At 45.1% G+C, this 20,817-nt stretch overlaps 1 protein-coding gene across 1 annotated transcript in view; it reads right to left on the bottom strand.

Annotated features, from left to right (window-relative positions):
- The window catches only part of LOC118788044 (zinc finger protein 536-like), a 90,312-nt gene that overhangs the window by 30,160 nt on the left and 39,335 nt on the right, over positions 1–20,817 (bottom strand). The window contains exons 3-4 of the mRNA XM_036543878.1: positions 8,680–8,835; positions 2,585–4,239 (exon numbers count right to left, since the gene is read on the bottom strand). Of these exons, the coding sequence (XP_036399771.1) occupies positions 2,762–4,239; positions 8,680–8,835 (1,634 nt within the window). The 3' untranslated portion in view covers positions 2,585–2,761. The remainder of the gene's footprint in view (positions 1–2,584; positions 4,240–8,679; positions 8,836–20,817) is intronic.

The raw sequence follows: 20,817 nt of genomic DNA, 5'->3' as shown, positions 1-20,817 counted from the left end.
TGTGTGTGTGTGTGTATGCGTTGATGTGTGTGTGTGTGTGTGTGTGTGTGTGTGTATGCATTGATGTGTGTGTGTGTGTTTGTATACCCGAGTGTGCCCTGGGCCTCTTTCGATTTGGCTGAAACAATTTGCATGTTTACCCCTGTCCAGCTGGTAGCTTGTGACCTTTTTTTCTGTTTCTGCTGTCGGGTGAGTGTAAAGTGAGAGGCAAGGCTGGAGGCCTCTGTAAAGAATGCAGCACAATTAGCAGCAGCCCACAGGGTCAGGTCCCTCGAGGTAAACCGAGCGCTGGCCAGACATGCTAAAGCTTTCAGCTCAGCGCGCAGAGCCCGGGCGGCACGCAGCCCATCCAGCTAGCGTATCGCTCTGTGTGGGCCTCAGAGCAGCAGCCACTCCATCAGCGATACAGTGCATTTATATTACATTTGCTCTCTTGGCAGACGCATAGCAAAGGTAAAAATGTGCCTAATGAGTACATTAATAGTAATAAGCGAAAATGACAGACCACATCTGAACATGTGTCAGTCTCTCACTAACAAGTGCCATAATGAACACACAATAAGTGTTACAATAAAAAAGTTGAACAGCTTGTGTAAAAATGCAATAAAACCCTACAGTGCAGAAAAATAAAGATTTAAGTCTTGTTCTTCATGCCAAACAAGAAACATGGCTGTCACTGAGAGCTCATGTTAAGTGCTTAAAGGCTTAAAATCTTTCCTAAAATGAGCTGTTTTGCCAAGGACCAGTGATATGCGCGGGACTCTTGTCACGCTGTGAACTTCTCCGCTGTGTCGCCCAGACCTAAGCGAGGGCAGTGTGCTTGCCAAAATCTGGACGAACAGGCCAGACATCACAACATACAAGTCTGGAATCTCAATTAGAATGAAGAGTTTGCCACGAGGTTCCTTTTGATCAAGAGGCGAATTCAGACCAACGTTATGCATTTCAGCCTCTTTAGCAGAGGAGTTAAAAAACGGCGTTCATATTCACATTTCCCAGGAGGAAATGACCCGCTCAGATGTATTAAAAACGCAACAGGTCCTGCGACAGAAAATACCAAATCCTTCAGAGTCTGCATTAGTCGTTAACCCGCACCGTTTCGACATTGAAAGTAGAGAGTAGGAAAAGGCTCGCTGCTGTCTCTCAACTCTTTCTTTCTCCTCTCTTTTGTTCCTGTGGCATTTTAATCCAAAATATCAACACTTCAGCAAACGGGCAACTGATCATTTATGTCTAATTTAATTAGCACAGTGAGTGCAGGCCCCGCCTTTTTGCTCCAGACACCAGTAATTATTTATTAGCTTTTGACCACTTGGCAGAAACAGCATCAACGCAACAAAAATGCTAACATCAAAACAGATTTGATAAATCTCAAATTAATGTGGTGTTACACCAGACGATCCACACTGCAGGGTTAAGGATTCATTTATAAAGACATAAGCACATACACACACCCACACACACCCACACAAACACACAGTCTGCATATGGTGTGCACGATTTACAAATAGAGAACTTTTTAGACATGAGCCAAGTACGGGTCGGCATATTGCAAACCCTACTGCAATCCGAGAGAATGAGAAGTTATGGTCAATACTCTGACAAGAAGCGCAAATGTACAAGAACTAATCTTTCTTCCCAGATTTCCAATCTTGTTTTCCCCATATCACACAGCTGTGAGACACACTATGGAGACACACCACGTCACACCAACATTTTTTAGATATTAGTCAGGACTACTGACTTCGCATTCCAAATTCTCTAACCAAAAGGCACAATGAGACTGAGACACTCTGCAGAGCCCTAGTCTCTACATATGTATATGTCAAAATAAGGCCACAGCATTGTGGTGCTGTTTCTGGGGGCAGATACAGCACTTTTTAGGATTAGCAATGTCATTTGTTCCAGTTGCTGAAAATTCCCAGAATGCTTCCGAAATCCCAGGAAACACCTAATATGACTTCTAAGTCCCCAAAGTATATTATTTATTGTTCTATTTCAAGCCACATGATGAAAAATAAGGGTAAACCTTGACCTAATAAGCTTAGTATATAAAAGAATAACTCACATTCTTCACAAAGGATAAGCTAAACACTACAGTTTGGTGTTCGTGTTTGCAGCCTTTCGCAATAGATACACTTAAATGACACAAACCTTATTGTGTTTTGGAGACTCAACAATTTATATTAAGATTAAACAAAAATATAACGGATCATGTGTTATTTACTGAGAATAAGTTGGGAAACGGGCTGAATACTGGTCCACCCATTGCAAGTTTACAGTTAAAGGTGTATAAAGGTTATACATAATCCCAGTTTGAAAAAGGAGTGTTCAGAAAAGAAAATAAAATAGTTCTTAATTCAGTGACATGTGGTGTCAGAAACACTTAAAAAACTGTTCTTAAATAAGTATCACCTGAAATATCAAAATAGCAAAGTTCAGCACTGAGAAAATAAAAAAATGGCTGAAAAACAGTTGTGGTTTCTTACTTGCCTTTAACGGGCCTCTGTGTATTCGCTGCACTGAAACACTTTGTTGCACAGATATTATACTTGGGTGGGGGTGTCGGGTGGCACTGACTCACCGAGTGCGTCCGCCCTGGTCACGCCGCTGGAGCCGCCCAGGACGTTCCCCGGGCCATTAAACGCCGCCGCGCTCTCCGCGCTGTAGGCCCTCAGGACAGACAGCGTGCTCATCTGATGCTCTAGGTGGGGGGGGGGCCCCGGGGGAGGACCGCAGAGTGGAGCCCGGCCACTGCCTCTCAAGAGGGGGGGGGCGACTGGCGGGGGGCCGTGGACGCCAGCCGCTGGGGGTTCACGGGAGAGCCGCTACGCGCCTGCATATGCTCGCTGCCACCTTCGCCATCCTCCTGCTCACCTTCCTCTCCCTCCAGCTCCTCCCCATCGTCCTCATCCTCATCTCTCTCGCCGACAGACTCCGCCCCCTGCTCCATGGCCTCGCCGTCCTCCTCTGACATCACCTGCTCTGGCTCAGGTGTTGCTGTTCCGCCACAGGTGTCATCGGCCTCAGCGCCCCTGTCGCACGGGCCTAACGCCAGCGCGCCTGATTGGTCAGAAGTGAACGCCCGCCCTCCTTGGGGCTCCAGGGGGTCGCTCTCGAGCTGCGTTGGACGTTCTGCGGGGATGCCGTACGCGCCGAATGGCTTGGAGGACTCGCGCTCGAACCCCGCTGCGCTGGCGCCATCCACGTGTTCCGGCCAGCCCGGGCTCCTCGGACCCCCCGCTGGGTCCTTGCCTGCCTCCTGTTGGACCGCCTTATGCTCCGTATGGGGAGCCCGTCTGAGGGAGAGCGCCTCGTTGCCATGGTGAGGGACGACGGCGGGAGCCAGGCTGGGCTTGCTGGCGGCGGACGCCTCCGCTGCCCGCTCCCGGCTGGACCCCCTCTCCTCCAGGGCACCCTCCTTCAGCTTGGCCCTGCCCAGGTGGTTGGCGTCCAGGTGCAGCCCCATCAGCTCCACGGACGCGGTGGAGAACGGGCAGAAGAGGCAGCTGTGCCAGGCCACGCCCTCCCGCACGGTGACGGACGAGCCCGGCAGGGCGCCCGACTCGGGTCGGTAGGACAGGTCGAGGGGCTCGTACTGAGACTTCTGGGCCTTGCCTTTGGGGAGCTTGACCTCGGGACCCTCCTCCCCATTCTCGCCTCTCTTTGCCTTCGTCTCCGAGCCCTCCGGGCCGAAGTGCTGCTGCAGGAGCTGCTGCTGCCTCTCTCGCATGTCCTTGCTCTTGCTCAGGGAGCTCAGGGCAAAGCCGTCCATGAAGGCCTGGAAGTTGACCCCGTTGGCCGCCATGCCCTGGTACACCCGGCTCAGGTCTGAGAAGCCGGCCGCCCTGTCCTCCGCCAGGGCTTCGGGGACTTTCGGTGTCTTGGGGGGCTTCTCCGAGATCGCGGCGCCGGTGAGCCCGTGGTGGTCCCGGTCGGGCTCTCGGTCCCTGTCCCGGGGAGAGAGCACCCCCATTGGCGCCCAGTGGTGGGGGAGCATCTGTGCACCTCTGAGGTCCAGAGCGCCAGGCACGCTCTTGAACACCCCGCGCAGGATGTCCGGCCTGATGAAGACGCCGCTCTTGCCGGTGGGGTTCTCCTCCTTCAGCTCGTGGGGGTGTCCGGAGGAGGGCCCCCCGCCGTTCTGGCGCTCCCGGTGGTGGCGCTCCAGGTGGTACTTCAGCGAGGCCGACTGCGTGCCCGCGTAGTCGCAGTATGGGCACCTGTACGGCTTCTCACCTGTCGGGGCGACAGACAGAGACCAGCGGAGCTGACGTCAAACAGCGGCCACAAGTTAGCACGTCCCCACCCCCCTGCCGAATAAAACAGGAAATAAAGTAAAATGGAAAAAAAGTGACACTCAACTCGAGATGTCACGTTGTAGTTTTATGATTAAACTAGCTCAGCAAAGCAGGTTCTCCCAGTATGCAAACCTAGCACAATTTATTCACCAAGTGGCCCTTTCGCTCCAATGAACAGGCGATATCTTCAAAGAGCAACAAAACTGTGATGATATTATCTGCTTGAATGGGAGACATTCAGCTGTCTGGCCTTGTTCACTGTCACCCTGGAGGCACTGATTTCTTGGACATTTTCTATGTGCAGTTTATCATGGTCCACATAAACCCATCCCTCAAAACCTATATTCCCTATGGTACAGACCTAGGGCCACTGTAAATAGGACACAATAACAGTAAAAATAAAGGCACAGTTTACCACTTGGAAGTTACAGTTTGCACATAACCAGACAACAAAGTGTTTCCTGTTCTCATATCCTGTTCTCATATTATATGTTCTCACTGAATTTAACTTGCTCACATCATTTTAAGCACCAATCCTTGTAGTACCTCTGTTTTCCAAAGAATTTCAAAAAACATGCATAATTTCATAACAGCTTCAGTGTTTAATGCATGTTCCTCAACTGAACTTTTACTTTTGATATAAAAGTAAAGAAAATATGCTGAAAAGGACATTTTGTGATATTAAACTGATCTTATACATAAGTGTGTATAAACACATTCTGCTAACGATTATGGAATGCTTGTAATTAAAACCAAACAATAAGCGCCCTCCTCCAACCCCCAAAAAAATAAAATTGCAAGGTTTGACTTTCAAATGCAGAAAACATATGCAGAATTAATGCTCTAGTGAGAGAAGCCCCCGGGGGTTGGACGAAGTCTAAAATAAAAGAATGATTGTCAAGCGTAGTGTATACATGTACATATAGCTGTAAAATGTGTTTAGATTATGCATATGGAAACCATTTTTTAAGCTAAGAAAATGTTGCATTGTTAAGCAAGACTGAATTGAATGATTTAAGTCTTGCTCTGCAGTAAATCATGGATATAATTAGCAAATAGCATACAGCTCAAGTCATTTATCATTATTTGGAGGGCACCATTCCAGAAAAGATTCAAAGATCTGCAGACCTACTGCGATGCTCCCAAACAAAAGGTCTGCAAATGCAAATTTGAAATAAACAGTAGTGCCAGCAAAAGCCAATCGGAGGGCACCGGTTTTAAAGAAGACTGCATTTCAAGCGTATATTTGAAATGAATCCATGCAAGATGAGTTTTTAACCCAATAACTGTCAGTCCCTCAGAGGGAAATGGGGCCAGCGCTGATTAAATAAGGAAACATCCACGATGCAAATGATCATTTTCAGTTCCTTTAATTGGACGTTGTTTTTTTTTGGGCCACAATTAGAGTGAAAATCAGAGATTAAAGGTAATTATGCACCTGTTAATCTACTTTTAATTGATCTCACAATGGCCATCTGAAACAACGCTGTTAAGAAATGATTATTTCCTGTCATTTTAGACATGGAAACAAATATGATGTTTTGAAAGCTTGGTTAATTCAATAGATGAAAATGGAACTAAGCTGAAAAATGAATCTTATTAGCATCACATCCTGTGTGGCAAATATTTGCAGAGAGGGAGAAAAAAGCAAATGATACGAGAGTTGCCTGACATTTATGAAATGCATGAATCTGAAATATTTACAGTATTATTAAACTCATTTTATTTCATACCCCTCTGCAGTTTGGTACACAGAGCATTTGTACTTTCATTTGAAGGGGTCTGTTTTAAACGTTTTCATCTGGTTTTGTGGTATTTGTACCAGCAGCCTAGCGACCCTCTCTGAGTAAACACCCAGACTCAGCAAGGGTGGAAACTGAAGGAGTTAACGCAGTAGATATGACGCACTTTATTGGCTGTCCGTATGGCTTTACATAATCAAGGAAGACAATATGTAAACCATCGGCAAGCGGGAGAGGGATGAGGCTGGAAACATTTCTTTTCTTTGTGGAATTTGCCACGACGACTTAACACGCAACTCCCCAAAAAGTGAACTTTGCTCGCCGTGTCAAAACTGCTAAAACGTTATTAATGTTTACCACAATTTACCAGTACTTCATTTTTTACAGCCTATGTAACTTTGCACAATCACCCGCCCTATTACTCAACTCTAACACTAATAATAGTACTATTAATAATAATATCAACAATAATAGTAATTGTTATGGAAATAATAATAATGGTGACAGAAATATGCTTCAGTTCCCATATATCCTTATTTATGGCAGATGAGTAGAAGTTTCTAATGAATTTTCATTGAGCCACACATGCATAAGTTGCTTACTGCCTTGTCCAGAAGGGGACAATCTGTGTCTCTAATTGCTGTCAGTGAAGTCTGGATTCATTATGTGACTTTCCCATTAAAATGTGAGCATTAATTTGTATAATGAGTTATCATCCACTGCAGCGTTCATTAGCCCTGGCCCCACACCGCACGCCGCACCCCGGCAGCCGCCGCCAAACCGCTCTCCGTTTCGCTGACGGAAAGCGCTCCCTCTCAGCGTTCGAGAGGAGAGTAATGCGGTGAGGTATTAAACGAGAAAATGTCAATTCGCCCCGTTCCCTTTCGGCAGCGTGGTAGGATCTGACATCACGTTTTACGAGGCTGTTTTGTAAGCTGTCCAGTTAGTAGATTTTTAACACATGCAGGGTGCCTTCATTCACACACACACACACACACACTCACGGGAACTCTATATATATATATATATATATATATATGCATCTATATATGTGCATCTTTTTGTTTCAAAAATCTAGTTTAAAGAAGTTTTTGTCTTTGAATGTATGTAATTCATTCTGTTTGTTGTATGAATTTAACAGGGCTTTTTTGTTGTTTTTTTTAATTCTGTGTGCAAGTTTAAGCTGCAGAAAAAAAGGACTGGGGTTTAGTTTGTATCACTTGTCGGTAAAATTTGACCTCTCTGGTCTCCCATATAGTCCAAGTAAAATCCAAACACCAGTTAGTGCTCCGAGAAGCCGTGGCGTTTCTGTGTGTTCCTGTGAGTGCAAATTGTGTGGAGAAAACCTGCCCAGACACAGATTGTGAGAGCTGAGTTAGTTAGGCACCAGCGCTCTTTTCTTGCCAGATGAATATTCTGTTTCTCTGCAACGTTCCTGCTTATTTCCGTGTGCCGCAAGCTCCTGTGTTACGTTTGCACTTAATTCCCTTTCAGAGCCAAGCTATGCGCTCATTAGTTCGGGCAACAGCAGTCTGGGTGGTCCATTTTTTAAACTTGTGGAAAACCAGCACTGATTTCCACGCTACAAGACACCCGCGTTCATTCTGGTGAATGCAAACCCTTCCTGTTTTTTTTCTTCCTCCAGCTCTCGAACAGTTTGCTTTTTTAAAGCGCGGAATAAAGATAGAGTTTCAAACAACCTGAGGGCAGGCATTTAATCTACCTTTTGAGAACACATAGAGAGGCAAAGGGTTGATTAATACAGTTCTCAGAAGCTGTGAAACTCCCAGTACACCACGTACTTCATCTTCATGAAATCTCACTCAGCCGCACAAACTAGATCTGTTGAGCTGTATATATGAAATATGGGAATTTTGCCACTAAACCCAGCTAAAGGTACACAAGACTAACATCCAGTTTTATCTGTTAAGAAAATACTGAACAGTGTTCAGTATTTTCTTAACAGATGCCATGATTCACAGCAACTTAAACCCCTGTACATTTGTATCTTATACTCTGTCATCGGAATGTTTATAGACAGTAAAAATTGTAGATGTTGGCTGATCATTAAACATTTAAAATGTGATTGCTATAGACTTTAAAGATTGCAGACTTTTGGCGTACGTTAAACATTTAATAAATGAGTGATGTATGTGCTAGCTCCCCAGAAGGCCACCTCTTCCATTAAAGAAAAAGTTCAGAAGTTCTTCTCCAGGCTCCATGTGGAGTTTTTTTTTTCCTATTTATTTATTTCTTTATGAAGGCATGGCTGTGCGTATGTAACAGAAGTTGGTCTGCTCCAGGTTTTGCACTATGGCCCTCACCATCTACATGACACATAAAAAACATAAAATCAGCTTGCCAAGTTCAAGATCTACAGGAACACTGTTACTTTGTATCCTAGTGCTTACATGGAGTCAAGCAATGATATAAAGCAAAGGTGTTCTCACAGATCTGTGTTAGGAACTATAAGGCGGGTTAGTAAAATGTCGGTGTGTTGCTTGTAAGCATAAGCGATTTATGTGCGTATGAGCTCTGTGACCCATTGTTTATATGCAGCGTTACCTCGCATCAGAGTGGCGTACTCAAAGTGCTGCAAGCAGTAAGTGCACCTGCATACCTGTGCGCCTGCATACCTGTGTGTATCCGCAGGTGGACCTTGAGGTGGTGGGAGGTGCGGAAGGCCTTGCCGCAGTAGGGGCAGTCCTTGGTGGCCGACCCGGGGGCGCGGTCTCTGTGCTGGAGGGAGGACTGCTGGACCCCCGCTGGTCTCCCCACCTCATCACCAGCATCTGGAACCAGAGAGAGGAACAGACCACCGTCAGTGTCACTCACAGTGTGTATGGGAAGCGATTTTTAGCTCAGGAGCCACAAACGCCACGCACAGTCACACAGACCCCATGGCACTGATCGGCTTCCCCCACACCCTACCGCACCCCCAAATTTTCACTGCCACCTTGCCACACCCCCTCACCCTAAAACTTCCATCTTCATATGTCCTACTTGCTGTTGTTATATGGTAATATATTGGACTGCATCAAAAGGAGTGACAGTCATTCTACATTCTGCAGCCTTGCTTGCTGTAGAACACAATGTTCACAAGTGACGTCCCCGCTGCCACGGGGACTAAAAGGTGAGAGCTGAATTATAACTTAGCGGGACGCGCATCAAACGTGTCAGTTAAGCGGATGTTACATGTGTGAGCACTGAGGGAGACACCCTCATGAGGGCGAGAAGCTTTTTTGGAAAAGTCGGAGTACAGCAGACATCAAACGATGCTGTCTGTAGCATTTATTCTGTCAGTACTGAGAATGTTCTGAGACTACACCCGCAGGAATCATTTCTTCTGTGTTTTTGGACCATTAATGCCCCCCCACTGAGGAAGCAGAGTGTACCAGTATACAGAATGAAGAAAGTATGTGCGCCCCCCCACCCCCGTCCCCCCTTCCTACCCCTCCCCTCCTCACAATCAGTGAAACAGTACCTGGCTCTCATCCACACATCGTGCTGCTTACTCGCGACATCACCAGTGATGTGTCACATGATGTGGTGTAGCATGTGGGCGGGAACCCGGCTGCATGGAGCAACTCATTTGAGCAGCAGTTTCACAGACAGAATCAAAAGCTTTGCTTCCACTAATCTCTCTCTTTTTGATTTTTTTTCAAAGATTTAAGATGTTAGGAGAGAAAGAACACACTCAGCAACCCTCTTTCTCATGATTTTCTGCTGCCCTGGCACCCCCCCCCCCCCCCCCCCCACACACACACACACACACACACACACACACACACACTGGCCCATCCACAGGGCCTTCCCCAGATGGGGTCAAGTGGTACGTCTCCTTTAGTATCAAAACCCACAGACACACACAGCTGGGAGGTCCCTCCATTTCAGAGTCATTTTAGTATTTTCATTTTCATTTCGTTTCATTATTATCTTCCATTTTTCATCTGATTCCATTATCATGCCTCCAAATCTACACCAGACGGTAGACATGACATCCCGCCTGTACTCTCTCTCTCTGCTCTCATTCAGTTGCATGCACATACACACACACACACACACACACTCACACACACATGCACAGACACACACACATACACACACAAACACACACGCACACACACACACACGCACCCACACACTCACACACTCACGCACAGACACGCACACATACACACACACACACGCACACACACACACGCACACACACACGCACACACACACACACACGCACAGACACACACACATACACACACACACACACACGCGCACACACACACACATACACACACACACACACACACTCACACTCACACACACTCACACACACAGACACACACACAAACACACACTCACACACACACATGCACACATGCCCGGGTCACATTTCACATGTGTCTTTGTCTCTGAGCAGCCGCCGCATCCAGGCCTTTTCATTTGCCTGCTCCAATTACTGTAAAAGTCATCTCGCACCACATAACCACAAATATTGACAGTTTATTGCTCATCAAATTTATGACATTTGAAGGTCACTCCATACATTAAACATTGTCTTCCGGAGAAGTGTCAAAGACAGAGCCATGCATGATAACTGTTTTCCCGATATTGATTTCCTTTTTTCTTTTTTTTTTCTGCCCAATTTTATTCCAAGAACAAATCTGGGAGACACACAGCATTAAAATCTTTTTCAGTTGAAAGCTGTAGTGTTATGTACTCTACTTTTTTAAGCCCTTCTTAAACAAACGAAACATACTTAACTGTCTCCAAAATAGCACATACCACTATACTATCACTAGTTCATTTTCAAAATGTTACATTACATGGCAAACAGCATAGCCACAATTACATTTAAGGGTTGAGGGATTCTGCATTTAGTGACGACTATGGGTATGTTATGACTATTGCACAATTGTAGGGGGATTTTAATCATAGAAAAAAAAATTTTTAGAAAATAATTTATCATTGAAGTGTGTATTTTCATGTAGAATGCATGTCTGTATGAAAAATATAACAACAACAACAATAACTATTAATTATAGACATAATAATAGATATATAATTGATAATTACTAATGATATTATTAGTATTACTATTACACTATGGTTCTCAAAATGCAGATGATTTATCCAAAAATATCATGATGATACAGATCAAAGAATAATGACACAATTGTAGCAGAGTCACACAAGCCATCTGGGAATGTGAGAAGCACCACTCAGCCTGATTGATGACAGGACCAGACCAGACCAACACCAGAGTGACAACACAGGGACGTCACACCAGCCATGTGGACCGCCATGCACACTGCGCATATGCGTGTGTGTGTGTGTGTGTGTGTGATTATGGATATGCAAATATGTATGTGTGTGTGTGCCTCTGTGTGTGTGGGTGTGTGTGTGTTCTTTAACACGGGACAGGAGAAAGAGGAATCCCTCCAGAGAGGCCACGCCCTGCTCCCCATTAACCTGAAAAACCACAAAGAAACAAACGAAAAAAAAAAAACAAGAACAGCCCCTCCTTTAACGGTGCTGTTGCAATCACACTGCAGAGGAAAGCTGTGGTTTACATTATCCGAAATATCACACGCAGAGAAATAATAAAATCATAAAAAAACACCATGCCTCTTTCCTACACAGCAACACATAAGAAAATGTGAGAGAAATGTTTAGTTGATTAAAAAAGCACAAAGGATACAAAGTGAGACAAGATGAGATCATTTGGAAGGCATTAGCTTTTAAAACACGACCAGGGGCGATTTATTTAACTGCAGAGCAACGTAACGCTAGCCGGCAGATGCCCCGCTCTTGTCTTTACTTGGACCGGTGCCATCTTTGTGAGCGGCCCGTTCCTGCAAGTTAATCAATCTGAGGTTTAGCTTCAGTGCTGAGGCCAGCGTTCCGCTGACTTTTAGAGAGTAATTTGAACTCGCGGAATTTATTAACCAAACACCAATTATCATCAAACGCCACTGCGTTATCTCCGTTTTTACCACTCGACAAGAACCCCCAGTCCGCGCCCCCTAAATAAGTTAGCGGTTGATTCTTCGGACAGAGCTCCTACTGAACGTACCCTTTTCTACGGAGGGCTTGAAAAAGCTTTCTTTTTTTCATTGTGTACACAAGGGACACAAACCCTCCATGCTATCTCAGCAACCAGCGGAGTCAAACAAAAAAGTGTTTCAGCATCAAAAACGAACATCATATATAATACTTGCACTTGAAATGGGGACATGCTGTGACCTGCACAGGGTTAAAAAAAAACTGTTTACCGCACAACGTTTGCAAAATTGATCCAGACACAAAATGTGCTATGTATAAGGCGTACCAGGGAACAGGGGCACCAGATGTTCTTTGATGTTAATAATGGCATTTATTATTAATATTAATTAGACTGCATTCAGCAATACATTTGGGCCATTTCCAAGTCAATTAAGAGAAATGGCATTCGGGAGATGCTGGGAACGGCATTTTACAGCAGGTGTTCTGCGGTCCCCAAATAAAACATTTTCGTGGTGGCTGAAAAACAACTGTTTACCGTCGAATTTCCCCTTTGTCCACAGTAAAGCTGTGTTGATGTTATCTTCCTCCAAACGTTGCCGCAATTAAAAAAATCTTCATTTATTTTCAGTGTTATCCTGGAAAATTAAATTTATTTATTTCTTACCTATTAACTCTTATCAAAAATGTTGAAATATCTGTGCTTAGATCAATGTATGTTTGTGTGTGCACACATATTGTAGCTTTGTGTATGCACACAGCATATGATATGTTAATTAATCTCTCCGCACAGATGGGCAGATTACAGAAGAAATGTGAAAATATATAACATTTTCAGTGTTTGAATACGTCAGATTGTATATGAAGTAGACACATTCTAGAGGGACGACACACAAAACCAAGAGTCATTTCCACAGCATAAAGTGTTCATTTCATGATTTTCCATTTGCAAAAACCGGTGCACTGATTCTTGCGCGAGTCGCAACAGCAAACCCCGGTTTGCAAAACCTAATTAGGGAGCACGTGGAGGAAGGTGCTTCCTGTCTAATCTGGAACTCGGCGTGCAGAACCCAGCATTGTTTTCCATCGAGTGTAATCTAAGACCTTGAAAAGGGCTGCTGTATCTCCAGCAGGCTCGGATTTGGCAGGAGCTCCGCACCACACAATAGTGCACCGGCAATATGTGCATTAATTTTAGGGGGGCGCGTTTTGGCCTGTGCGCTCATGGCACGGAGCACTTTTCCAGAGCTGAAAATTAATGAACATGCTTCCCCTCGCCACAAACACACACCTGTTCCGCGGAGACCGTAATCAGACACATTCACTTTCATTAACGACGACGCGAGTACCAGCATTGCTACTCCAAAAGAGAGCCCGGTCTAAACACACATCCACACCATCAAAATTATTTTGTGTTTGTTTGACTTGTTTGCCGTTTTATTTATTTTATTATTACTATTATTTTTGTCAAACCGAAGACTTCAGGTCCCCCATGAATTCTGCTTATTTACATACTGCCTCTCATTAAGCGCGTTAAACAATGTATACGCAATAAATAAAACATTAATGTTATCGCACTTCAACAGCCAGAGCGCCGACATAAGTAGTCCATTTACCACAAATCTATGGCATGTATTTTTCATAGCGGCACATGGGACTCCGACAAAAACAACTGAAAATGCAGCGGAGATGTTCCATTTCCACTCGGTGCTTGAAATAAAAAAAAAATAAAAAAACAACAACGACCGTTGGTCTGAGCCACAGAAGACAGACCCTGGGTGCAGACAGATGATGTGTTCATAATGATAAGAACAGAAGCCCCACCCCGTTCCTCGGCCCAACGGAGGGAGCACATCAGGGTTGTCAACGGGAATAACCACAAACTTTCTGGCCTTCCTGGCCTCACAAACTTCCTTGGTAGTTGTTGCTTTTTTCCAAACACGCTGACACCTATCCATCATTTTTTGCTCAGTGAGGCCTTCAGGCTGCAGAAATTAAAAAATGATGAGGATGATAATAATAATAATAATAATAATAAATCTGAAGACGAACTGAGGTCTCTATTATTCTACTCCCTGATCACAGTGACAAGTACAGACAAGAAGGTTGTGACTTTGGTTGTGACAACAGCGACGCCCATCTACAATGCGGAGATGGCGGGAAATGGACCACTGTGATGCCCGTCTACAATGCGGAGATGGCGGGAAATGGACGACTGTGATTGGTCGGATCTGTGGGGCATTTGGATCACTGGGATGTAAAGACAGAGGTTGTTATTTGGTGTGCAATAAGTATTAATAGCAAGCAGCATGCATGCTCCCTGATTGGCAGGGGTGAAGTGTTCCTCAGTAGTGATAGGCTGGGCAGTGTCACTCTTAAAAGGGGGTGGGGCGGGAAGAGGAGTGCAGTGGATTCACCTGGAAAAAGCCCTTTAAATACTGTGCATTAAAGTACATAACAGCTAATTATAATAGTTAAATTTGTACAGACATACAAGGTAAGCCATCAACATGAGAAGATTGGCATTCTCCTTCGAATAACCTCAACAAAGACTTTTTGAATTATGATTGAATGATAATTATTCAGTGTATGAAACCCAAGCTACACACGTTCAGGTAGGACATGAAAAATTCTGTGATGAAATGGTTATGAAAACATAACTGTACCTGCACTAACCTCTGAGACCAACTGCCTTAATATAACAAATATAATAACAATCTGTACTGCAGCTGCAGACAAGGAGGGATTTGATTTCTGAAGCAGTTTAATCAGAGTAAGTTAAAGGCTGTGATTTAGCCAAGCCCTCCCCATACATACACACACACACACACACACACACACACGCACTCTCTCTCACTGCTACCGTTAGCTGCCCCACCTAACCTAAGAATCATATGACTCTTATAAATATATAAATGTGCCACACAGAGGCAAAGGCTGCCCCCCCCCCAAAATCTATATCCATATTAAACGCCCTGTGTTGCTCTGCTCCCGAAACGTTAATTTGTTATGAAGGTCACGGGCGGAGAGTAATAATCACCATTGGGGATCTAACAATTTGCCATTTCAGGACGTTGAAGCGATGATGACTCAACTAATAATAGACTCTGTCTGATATGACTAAAAACTATTCTGGTATTTTCACAAAAACCCTTCTGTCTCCCTCCCACTGCCACATCTTGTGTCTGTGGGAGATAGCTGACATTTGGTGCAAATTAATGTGAGCCTAAACCGGAAAGAAATTTACTGGATACGTGACTGGATATTGAGAAATTAAATACTGTTTCAGCTCGAAGGGGCGAGCGGCATCTCTCTAACCCCCCCCCCCCCCCGTTCTTTTTTTTTATAACACTATTTGCATAGAAGAACAATAAAATCAACACACAGACAATGGCTGCGATTCCATTATAAAGATCCAACGTGCTGCAAATGTTTACAATCAAACTGTGCCGGTTTATTTAAAACTAATTTGTTGTTAAGCCATGGCCTTGCTGGAGCACAGAGTCATATGCCTCTGATCAAAATAAGTCCAGCTTAAGCTATTTTTATCAGGGTATAGGCAATTGTTCTTTTAAGAGATCAGCATTTGCAGAATGACAATTGGAAGTTAGTTTCCTTTATCTAAGGAGGCTCAACATTTCAAGACTAATTGCAAATTAATCTGGATTGGTATATCTGCAATATGCCTGCAATAAAGTGCCCCACTAAGCACTCTCTTACATGTGTACAAATATCTAAATACACTGAGTGGAGCCGAAGGAAGAAAACTAATAATGAAAATATAATTGCCTGCTGTCAATACAGAACGTAATATGCTGCCATCAAGGTTAGGGATGGAGGATATCAATAATACATAAGTAACCTCTTATTTTGAGTGTTGGGGGTTTTGTTTTCAGAGCGGACTGCTCTCGTTATGACAGGTCACAAACCGAAAGACTTATTAAGGATAAGGCAGAGCATGTAGCTTTTCTCATTACTCTACCCGTTTTAAAACGCATAGCGGGAGGCTTTGGGTGGGGGAGTAGGGGCCTTGGTTTTCAGGCATTTAGTGTATATGTGACTGGAAGTACAGAGGTTTTCAATAAAAGCATCAGAATTCTGTCCAGCCAATTCTTTCTGGTTTGATACGATTTAAGCAGCTGCAGCTGAGACTCAATCTTGGCCTCGCAGCAATGAATAGGTCTGAAAAAAAATCTGATCTGAGCAACTTTGTGTTCCACAGACAACATGATTACAGCAATCACTGGCTCTGAACGCGGTAAGGGCTTACAAAATTTGCGTTTAAAGGGACACCAATGAAAAATAAATAAAATTATATCTTTCCTTCTCAGATGAAGCTTAGCAGTTAATAAAGTGCCATATATTTGAATGCTAAGAATGCCGGGGTAATCAACACTTTGTAAGATGAATGTCAGACAGGATATGGCCCCATGGAGATGGAGCGCATCTCTGCTAACTTAGACCTGTTAGCTCCAACTGACAGTGTTACCGAACTGAGATCTGAGCGCGCCTGTTGTTACTGGGTGTGGTTCCCAAACTATGGTCCCTCCCCAACCACACCCAGCCCACACACACGCACACACACACACACACACACACACACACACCCACACACACACCCACACCTGAACTCTAGGCACCTTGAATGGTGTTAACGGCTTGTGACACAGGCGGAGGAAATAGGTCATTAAATCAAACGAGCCACTCTCCATGGACCTCTGGGCTGTTTCCAATCAGATCGTTTCCTTTTAAAGGAGCCAGAATCTCACTTCATATTACCGTCATTAAGCTGGACTGCGAGCTAGCACCCCTGTATACGTGGTAGTGCTTAAACCTCCCTGTAACGTCGAAAGGGCAGACATTTTGTGAATAAGTAAATACATCAAAGGTTATACAGGCAGCATTGTCTTCCCTTCTAACAGACAAGCATCAATACACACACACACACACACACACACACACACACACACACACTATTCAGATGCATACACACTCACATTTCACACATCCAGACACAAATACACACTATACACACATACACACACATACACACACACACACACACACACATACACACACACACATACATACACACACACACACACACACACACACCATTCACTTCTCCTATTTTGAGCTTTGTCCTGAACTTTGAGAGTTAAGCTTCTTCTTCACTGGTTTCAAAAGAATGATACATACTTTGTAAGACTAAAACCATAAAAGTTGTGCAGGAAAACAAAAGGGAAATCAATGTTATTCTGTACCGATCCACACAGGAAGACCAATCTGCCATGCCTCCTTAATAAATGACTCCTTCATAAAAACAATGACACGTATTGTTGTTCAATATACAGTACCTGCCATTTACACAGCCCTGCACCTGCAAACAGGGTACAATAAACAGAACGTTTAAAATGTCAGGGGAGGAACTAAGAAAGAGGGGGCTGTTTGTCTACTGAAGACAGCGCCGAGGATGAAGGCTGCAGAGAAGAAGAGGGAAGAAGGAAAAAAAAAAGCCATCCAATCCAATCCTCCAAAACGTTTGCTCCCTGAAATTCCTGGGGTCGCATCCGACCCGCACTTGGAGCTGACCAGTCAGAACCGAAATCTATCCGGTTATGAGTGTCGCGCCGAGCCCGGTTCCCCAGCACGGGATTTAGCTATCTGTCCCAGTACAGACCTGCGCGTTGAGCGCCAGCCAGAAAGGCATAATTGTGTTAATTAATCTGCCATTGTGAGCGAGGGAACAGCTGCAGCAGTCTCGAGGATCCGCCGTCAAAGAGAAACAAAGCGATGTTAAGCTTTCCCGCTGAATCTTCCGCTACAAAGGGGGCCCCAGCACCAGCCAAATTCATAAATCCACAGATCAATATTTTCCGCCACTAATGTCTGACCTTTAAAGGGAAAAAGGGTTTTTACATGCTTAACTTCGGGTTTGAAATATGGTCAGATCCGCGATCCCCACTACCGGAGCCAAGTCCCCGGCTTTGAAGAGGAACCAGGCTGACGGAGGAGAAGGTGGAAAGCCGGAAGACCTGATCTTTAAAAATGGAGCGGTGCTGAATAGAACACCTCCGGGATTTCCCCCATCCGGGTGCTGGTATTTCACAACAATGCATTTGAACCGGATTAGGCCCGATCCGGCCATCTCTGTTATGTGGCCTTAATTGGGGGGTTGGGGGGTTTTGGGGGGGAATGAATGGGACATGTCAGCATCCGTTGGGAAGTGGGGTGTGTGGCATAATGGTACCGCTTCCACTCTGTGCTTGTTGAGGTTCGACAGAAACGGGCACTTCACATTACATACGGAGCGAAGCACTACCCTACGTACAATTATGAAATAACTAGAATGTGGGAATTTACCGAACACGTGCTGTCCCGTTAGGTAGCTGAGGTAGTGGAGTGACATTGGCAACACTTCTGCAGCATATAAAAAGCAGGGAAGCGGCAAATGAGAAGGTCAGAAAAAATAAGTAGTGGAGCCAAATCACAGCACTTATGCAAAAGATTGGGCATATTCAAATTCTGAGCCTGTGCGCAAAGGGGGGAAGGGTGTATAAATTATCCCTTTAATAATACGACAGACAACTACCTAATAATTAAAGGATTAATAGTTAATTTATTTCCATTCATAACCAATCAGGCAGTTAAATGCAATGCACACTATACAGTATGTCTTTAATATGAAGGTTATGAAATATTAAAATAAAATTCCAAAGGACAAAATCAGAGCGGGGGGGGGGTAGGGTTAAGGAAAAAAACCTTTGACATTTTTTTTAAAGAAAATAAGTTTCATTCCTATTTAAATCTTGAAAGTTAATTTGGAGACTTCAGAAATCTCCATTAAGCGGTCTTTTAAAGACAGAAAAACATGGCGATGATAGATAAGATGATAAACATATGGGGGATTTTTTTTAAAAATCAGCAGGGGTGAAATCTATTGGCTATTTTAATCAGGCAGCAGCCAATCAGCAGCATATCTTGTGGGCTCAAGGCACTTTTCCACACACGGCACTATTAAATATAGCATCGCAGTCAGTGTTTCTGGAGATTCCGGGAACACGATGACACTTTGGAACAGAGGAACCTGCTGTTAGCCCAAGCCCCTCCAAGGGTCCCCCAACCCCCCCGCCCCAACCCCCCAGCCCCCCCGTGGCATTTAAAGGGAAACACCCTTCCGTTCAGGAGCACGGCGACTCCTCCGCTCGAGAGCGAGCAGAACGGCTCCTGGCGGCGAGCCGGCCTGCTCCGGCTCGCTCCGGCTCGTCTGTTGGCGGCCCGGCAGTGGAGAAAAGGAGATTGGGAGAATTAGCGGCGAGGGCGACCCCGTCCAAGTCGGCCCCCGGCACAGACGGGCAGCCACAACATGGCCGCCGATCGGCCAGATGGCATCCCTCGCAGTGGTAGTGCCCCCGAAAGAGCGGCGCAGCCAGGATTCACGAACCGCGGGGGGCAACACCCACAACGTCCCCACTGGTGCCAGGACTCGGATTCCATACGGACGGCCGTTATGTTCGGCTCATAAACGCTCCCGCTATCTGCTCCTCTATTCCCAGCGTTACGCTCCGCTCATAAACGCTCCCACTGTCTGCTCCCCCGTTACGAGAGCCCCGTTCAATTCACAAACACTCCCCACAGGTTTTCTCGAGTGTCAATCAACTTGAGGCGATCTCTCTTTGAAAGCTGGCAGGTGTGAGCACTGAGTCAGCCTCAGCTCACCTGTCTTCCGAGACTTCAGAACGTCATCCGACTCTGTCAGCTCACGGAGCCGAGGAAGCGAGGACACCTTGTCACGGTACCCCACTGACGCATGGCGTTCTTTTAACAGCGCTTTAACATTCAGTTGCTAATTAGCATTCTCGGTGCTGATACAGTGTTGCAGTTATACTGCCAGACAATGGCATGATGTCATTCGCTCCCTGAGCAGACACCTTCATCCAGTGTGAGTTACATAACATCAACTTATATGGCTGGATATTAGCTGAAACTATCTGGGTTGAGTACCTTGCTCAAGGGTATGACAGAACTGAATAGGCAATCCTTTGGTTATGAGGCCTGCTACCACATTAGGTACATGGCCACAACACAGATCAGCATGCATGGGTGTAGGTTTGGGGAGGCAGGGCATGTCCCTGTTCAATGCCAAATGTAATTTAGAAATTACACAACGGCAGCGATGCCCACCGCAATGTTTAGAGATGAAACCTACGCTCCTGCTGGTGTGGGACTCCATGAAGACCTTCCAATGGGGTCAGTGGGGTCTAAAGTCAGTGAGATGATTGTGCCAATGTGAGCGGCGGTTTGGTTTGGAGATAAAGGCGTCAGAAGCTGGGGTGTATAACTTTACATAACCGCCCCAATCCCTGAGTATCTGTGGCTCACGGGAACTAAAAATAAACTTTATGGAAATAGATGTCATTGTCACAGTGCCATTATCAGAGTGCGAACAGCTTGTTTCATGTGAAAAATAAAAAAAAAATCAAGACACTCACTCCAAACTTTTCTTTCTGAAGTTGCGGGTGTATTTTTGTTCTTCTCTTTTTTGGAATAAAATGAAGTGAAGTGAAAGTGAAGAAGGAAGAGCAAATTGAAAACATGGCATACATGAAGACCAGACAGAAAAAGACAGGGAATGTGAGGAGGAAATCTGGGAGCCCCTCAACAGGATTTCCTGTACCCCAGAATCCTCTTCCTCTCTGTCTCCACCAGCCAGTGCTTGATTCTGATTGGGTACCAGACAGAGGGGCAGAATGACAGCACCCAGAGGACATGGC

The sequence above is a fragment of the Megalops cyprinoides genome, chromosome 13 (assembly GCF_013368585.1).
Source record: "Megalops cyprinoides isolate fMegCyp1 chromosome 13, fMegCyp1.pri, whole genome shotgun sequence".
Classification (NCBI taxonomy): domain Eukaryota; kingdom Metazoa; phylum Chordata; class Actinopteri; order Elopiformes; family Megalopidae; genus Megalops; species Megalops cyprinoides.
The sequence above is the reverse complement of the archived record's forward strand: the minus strand, read 5'-3'. Positions and strand labels throughout refer to the sequence as shown.